Below are 6,761 nucleotides of genomic sequence, written 5' to 3'. Positions count from 1 at the left end.
GCATACAAATGCACAGTTCGTCTGCTTAAAATCGTGTACACATTTTACAATGTTGTCCTTGCTTAAGGTGGACACGAGTGCTTTCCCCAGCTTCTCATGGTTTTGGACATGCCAGGAAACTGTCCAGGCACAGCTGGTGGGTTGCTTGGGCAACGGGCGTTATTCCCTTTCTTATCTCTCCGAGTGCGGTAAACATGGTGAAGCCAGAACACAGCTCTGCAGAGCCGCACTCCCTCCCACCGTGAGTCACTTTCAAACCGCCAGTGCTGCGAACTCTGAAAACACGAATGCTTCTGAAAAAGAAACCGTTCTTCCCATTATGGATGATATTCCACACATTCTGTAAGAAAGTGGGTCCAGGTGACAGTTAATTCCTGCTAGAAGGTCCAGGTGGCTCTGGACCTCCTAGGTCAGAATGTGGCTTTCTCTCCAGCTGCGCAGCTCCGGGGACGCCGCTGTGACCAGGAGTCACAGGCCAGCGCTGGCTTTCCTTCCACAGCCTCAGGAGCGCGTGCGATGGGCCGGGGGCTCCAGTCAGACGGAAGCAGGCTGACTGGAGTCTAACTCATTTCCACGTTTAAGCGTGAGTTACGTCAAACGTCGATGTTTATGTTTCATTTTTATGTGACGGGTTGTTAATAGTGATCATCACTTCTCATTTCCTTTTCAACAAATTAAAATTTTTAACATACTAATGATAGAAAGTGATACTTGAATTCTTCATTGTTAATCACTGAGCAGTTCCAGAAGAGTCTGTGACATCGAGGATCAGAGCAGGTTGATTTTTTGGCATTTTCCTGGGAGCTGTAACTTTTCTCCACCTTCCTACTCAGGCCAAAGACCTGTCTTTGCTTTTTCTCCTACAAGGAACTCAATTCTTCTTCCGTTTTTTTTTATTTTTCTTTTTAAACTGATTTTCTGCTCCTCCGCATCTGCCTCAATGCAACTTCATAAGATTATCCAACTCCAGTGTAAGGAACAGGCTCCCTGGGGATCAGGCCCAGCACCCGGACACTGTCGTGAGGTGACAGAACGATATCCTGAAGTGAGGGACACTGCTGTGAGGTGAGGGACACTGTCGTGAGGTGAGGGGACACTGTCATGAGGTGACAGAATGATATCCTGAAGTGAGGGACACTGCTGTGAGGTGAGGGACACTGTTGTGAGGTGAGGGACACTGTTGTGAGGTGAGGGACACTGACGTGAGGTGAAGGGACACTGTCGTGAGGTTACAGAACAATATCCTGAAGTGAGGGGCAGTCGTGAGGTGATGGACACTGTTGTGAGGTGAGGGGACACTGTCGTGAGGTGACAGAATGATACCCTGAAGTGAGGGACACTGCTGTGAGGTGAGGGACACTGTTGTGAGGTGAGGGACACTGTCGTGAGGTTACAGAACAGTATCCTGAAGTGAGGGACATTCGTGAGGTGATGGACACTGTTGTGAGGTGAGGGGACACTGTCGTGAGGTGACAGAATGATACCCTGAAGTGAGGGACACTGCTGTGAGGTGAGGGACACTGTCATGAGGTGAAGGGACACTGTTGTGAGGTGACAGAACAATATCCTGAAGTGAGGGACAGTCATGAAGTGACAGGACACTGTCATTTGGCGAGGGACACTGTCATGAGGTGAGGGGACACTGTCGTGAGGTGAGGGAACACTGTCATGAGGTGAGTGGACACTCTCTAGGTGAGGGACACTGTTGTGAGGTGAGGGGACACTGTCTTTAGGTGAGGGACATATCAAGAGGTGACGTTTCCTCCATCTGAGCAGCTGTGGGCATTGTCACTTCTAGCAAGTAGAACGTTTCTAATCTATTCTTGTTTAATTATTTTAAAAACTTCAAATCTAGAAATTTATAATGTATATTGCATATCGTCTTCCCCCTTTTTTTAAGTACAGAAAATATTTCCATGGCCAAACAAAATTTTGTTTTTCCTGCTTGACTGCTCCTTATCAACGGTGAACGTGTTGATGTTGGAAGTAACCGCCTGTCCTCCTCTGGTGGGGGCAGAAGTGGGGAATTAAGGAATCTGACCACAGGTGTGCTTCTGAGGTGGATGCCCACGTGGATTCTCATTAAAATCTGGGCACTTATCAAAACCCAGAGTGTTTTTTCTAGCATGCGTTTGCTTAATAAGCATTGCTGCCACATTGCAGGTCTAGTTTTGACCCAGAATTAATATACAAATGGTCTAATTTAACAGCATGATGCATTATGGAAGTGCTAATTATCCTGTGAATACAAGCATGGTAAATCCCAATCTAAGCATTTCCAGCCAAGAAATCTACTTGATGGTTTTCATAATGACTTATCTAGCAGAAGCATGGAGAAAATATTTTTATAATTATTTCCTATTAAATAATCATTTAAGTACTTAATATCAATATAGAAATAATTAAAAACCTAACAAATGTCATCCTATGTTGAAAACAATGAAAAGATCTAAATAAAGCAAAAGTACAGATATCTTATAGATTTACAATCCATTGGTTTACCCTTCACAGTTAAGGTGGGAAAGTTTTTCTTCTAAAAATAAATTAGAATTTTGTCAACTCTTAAAAAAAAGAAAAAAATAAAAACTAATAGGAATACAAGCAGCAAGCCTCTGGAACAATTTTCTTTTTATGCTGTCATATGCTGTTTTTATTTTCAGTTGCTCTATAATTACAGACTACATATATCAGTATTAGGCCAGAACTTCTTGAAACAAAAAGTAATCATAAGAAAAATGTGAGGTCAAGTGTCCACCTTCATAGGAGAGTATGCCAGTGGGTCACAGCCTCTGTACTTAAGGTTCCGGTGAGCAAGAAGACGTCTTAATTGAATTTTTACGGAAACTTGACTTAAAGAAAGACACTGAACAGGTGCAACTGAGAAGGTGAGAAGCCTTCCTGGAAGGCAGATCCCCGCGGGCGGGGCTGAACTGGGGACAGAACCTGCTGCTGGTGCAGGCGCAGCTGCGAGCTGTGTCCTGCCAGAGTGGCCAGGCAGGGCTGCCCTTCACACCATGCAGGCTCCGAGGGTCCCCATGGTTAATGCCACACGTTTATTCTAGCACCATCGAGCTGATCCACTTTGTCTAATCAGACAGACGTGGCTATATGCTACAGATCAATCCATTTTGATGACAAGAGCTGGATTAAGTTGTACAGTGCCATCACCAGGAAATTTAAAACATTGTGGCTGTACCCTAAAGGGTTCACACCCCAGTTTTGCATAGCACTAAGAGAAAAATTAGAACTATTTAAAATTTGTATTGGGCCAATTTTAGCGCTAATCAGGGGAAAAGCGCTGGACTCAATGACAGGAAGTGCCCCTCGGGGTCCCTGAGCCCGGGTCTGCAGGCCTGTGCCCAGCACAGAGCAGACCACCAAAGACAAAGGAATATCCTCGTGAGAGAAAGTCATAGTGCAGTGGCCTGGCAAGACAGGAAATTCACGGGCAGAGGAAAGCAGAAGACGCGCCGTGGCCGAGAGCACGTGGGCAAAGCAAATCACAAATGGCCACTCCCATCTCAGCTCCCTAGGGACCCCGCTGGCCACTCTGGCAGGAAAACGTGCCTGCTCAGCAACTGAGCATGTGAGAGGCTAAGGGCTTGTCTAGGGCTGTGCCGATGTTCCAGTGGCCGTTTCTTTTAATTCATGTGGGCCATTGAGGACTCCATCTTCTGACGGTGTCCTCAGAAGGACGTGAAGGGAGTAGGGAGAATGCGGGACCCCCTCTTCAAGGGCCCCAGGACTACCGTGTCATGGCCGTGTGTAAGACAGAGGGTGGTTATAGGGAAATCCTCTGGCAGAGTCACAACAGGAAGACGTGGTGGCATCTGTGGATGCTGTGCTGAGCCCTGAAAGTGGAACGAGACTCACTGGCTGGGAAGAGCCTTGTCTGTGAATGAACCGCCCATGCCAGCACCCCGCAGAGGCGTCCCAGTGAGTGCCTGCAGCAGCCACCAGGCTGGTGGGTGCGTGCTTTGCTCCTTGAAAGGAAAGGCTCATGGGGCTCTTTTCAGGTGAGGGAACTGTCCCAGGGCCTACCCACCCGCACTGCTAAGTTCAGCCAGAAAGGGGCACGTGGGATCCCACGGGCTGCAGCTAGTGGACTATGCAAACTTGCTCTCCAGGTGGAATAGGGAAAGTCTCAGTTTAGAGTTCCTGAACACAGAGCGAGCGACAGTTGCAAATCAGGTCTTGTATTTACCACACGTGCAGAGGCTTTTCAGTACTCTAGGACAGTTGCTCTAGCATTCTCCTTATCTCAGAAGGACACACAGAGCAAGGCTGTGAACAGCGAGTCCCGCAGCTTGCGACCGGCAGGTCCATATGGCAGACCAGGTACGGAAGGAAGCACCCCTGAGTGGGATCAGGGAGTCGTCCGCCCGCTGTGTGACCTCAGGACTGGAAGGAGAGACCATGATGGAGAGGCAGACGTGAAATCCCTTCTTCATGTTAAGTCTGTGTGCAGATGCATGTTGTTACCATTATAAACACCGTGTGCACCCCTGTTGTAAACACAGCCCAGCTGTTTCCCTGGGAGGAAGTACAGTAACAAAGACCACATGAACTTCAGTTCTGTAATTCTGGAAAGGAAGCCACCTCCTGCTCCAGCACAGGCTTCTTAATGTCCACACTGTTGACATGTTGGAGCCACCTACCCTGTGTGATGGGGGTGTCCTGCGCACTGTAGGATGCCAGCAGGAACTCCCCTCCAACTGGTGACAATAAAGAGTGTCTCCAGACATTTCCAGTGTCCTGCTCCAGAAGAATGGAAAACCAGCCAGGGCGAACTTCTCAAGGAGACGGGCACCGTGTCACAAGTTCTCATTAACAGTTGCAGGGACTAATTCACTGGAGAGAGTACCCCAGGTTGTTAAACATGGAAGCTTGGAAATAACTCTGAGAAATGAATCATAGCTTCTCGGAGCTTTGAGGTGAGGCTTTACTCACTCAGGGTTGACTCTGCGCACTGAAAAGCAGGTGAAGTTTGACAGTGCATAGGAGTAGAGGTCAAAGAGTAACTGCAGGCATTTGAAATTTCGATGCACATCGTAATGGATTTAATAAAGACGATGTTAAATAAAATTTATGGGAGGCCATTGTTTGGACTGAGCTCTTGCACTGGGCTCCACAGGCTCGACCAAAATGGAGCCACTCATGCTAAATGACACCCAATCAAACAAAATTTAAGAAAGCAGGACGGTCCTCTAACAGACCAGTTCTTCCTAAAAACAGTCAATTTCCAGCAACCAGTCAGAAGTTGCCCAGCAATCTGAGCCAGTTCTTCACACTGAGGAAGCCCCCTTGGCTTTAACCCGTATGAGAAAAGTAACCGAAAGCAGCCTTATGTTAACCAATCCACTTCCTGTATCGTTATATGTCTTCCTGCTCAAGTTACCTTACAAAAATCACCACTACACCAATACCTTCCCATCCAACTCATTTTTAATTAGCACAGGGAGTAGATTTTTTAAATAATCATATGACAAAATATTGCCTTTGACTTTGGAAAACATTTCTTAACACTTATGTAGATCAGTGAACACTCAGATGCTAATGGGAATGAGTCTAAGTCCCCACAGCTCACATTTGAAGTTTCATGCAGAATAAACTGAAATCAGTGAAGCTTTATATGTGTGGAAACAGCACTCAATGAACTCCGCCAGCTACGGGTGCTATTTTACTGTGACCAGAAATGCTCAGGTTTTAAGCTTGCAACAATTAGCATTTCTTTTCCAAGTGTTTAACTGCGTTGTGTGGGCCTTCCTTTGAGCAGGATCAAGAACACTCACCCTGTGCTTCCCTCTCCCACCTTACTCCACCCTGATGTGAATCATGATCCCAAACCCCATTCAGTTTCCATTGCCTGGGCTGTAGGGTTTGTGAAAATCCTGGGACCCTGAGCTACCAGAAAGAAGATAGTCTACACAGGCACTACTTAGATGCAAAATCCGTCAGAGTCGGTGGCAGCTGTCAGACATTTATGTGTGTTAACATCCCTGACATGCAATTAAAATGCATTGCCATGGCCCTGTGGATTGACTGTCGGCATCTTACCTTTGTCTTACTGTCGAAACAGGTGAAACCCAAAGCGAAATCCACTGTGAAACATAGTGTCTCTCCTTGCCAGCTGCACATATATGTTTTGGACTAGAAAAGAGGATTAATTTTGAGAAAACATTCTTTAATGATGCTGTTTAACTTTACTTATTAGTTGCAATATTAAACCCCCCCTTAGTAAAAAAGTATTTGTTTTAAAAAGTCCTAACACGAAAACCATGTGGAACGAAACTAGAGGACCCACCGTGACACGAAACCTGCATAAACATTTACAGACACTGAGTTCTTTCTTGCTTTTTGTCTATAGGCAAATATTTCCAACTGCGTAAAAGTTGGAAGTCTTTATAGGCATTGCTCTAACTAAAAGTAAATGAACAAAACAGAACCTAACAAACCTCTATTCAAAAAGTCTTTTTGAAAACACACACTATATTATTAAATTTCTTGTTTGCTAACTCATTTTACATATTGTGTAAGATGTTCATTTTTCTTTTGCTTATACAGAAGAAGAGTTGGGCTAGGAAAAATCCCCAGGGCTCCCTGACATGTTCCAGTGAAATGTAGATGTGGCTCTTTCTTGGGAAACATTCCTATGAGCAGTACCAGCAAACAGCAGAAAAACAGCAGCATTGATACCACCAAGAAAAAAAGAAAAAAAAAAAGCAAACAAAAAATAAAACAGAAAAAGAGCACAGCTCTCA

At 45.6% G+C, this 6,761-nt stretch overlaps 1 protein-coding gene across 1 annotated transcript in view; it reads right to left on the bottom strand.

The window, feature by feature from the left end:
• The window catches only part of LOC103604399 (gamma-2-syntrophin-like), a 53,092-nt gene extending 46,954 nt beyond the window's left edge, over positions 1-6,138 (bottom strand). Inside the window, exon 1 of the mRNA XM_008588955.1 lies at positions 6,058-6,138. Coding sequence (XP_008587177.1) covers positions 6,058-6,138 — 81 coding nt within the window. The remainder of the gene's footprint in view (positions 1-6,057) is intronic.
• Positions 6,139-6,761: the final 623 nt, after the last annotated feature.

Source organism: Galeopterus variegatus, unplaced genomic scaffold, assembly GCF_000696425.1.
Source record: "Galeopterus variegatus unplaced genomic scaffold, G_variegatus-3.0.2 Scaffold5121, whole genome shotgun sequence".
Taxonomy (NCBI): domain Eukaryota; kingdom Metazoa; phylum Chordata; class Mammalia; order Dermoptera; family Cynocephalidae; genus Galeopterus; species Galeopterus variegatus.
The sequence above is the reverse complement of the archived record's forward strand: the minus strand, read 5'-3'. Positions and strand labels throughout refer to the sequence as shown.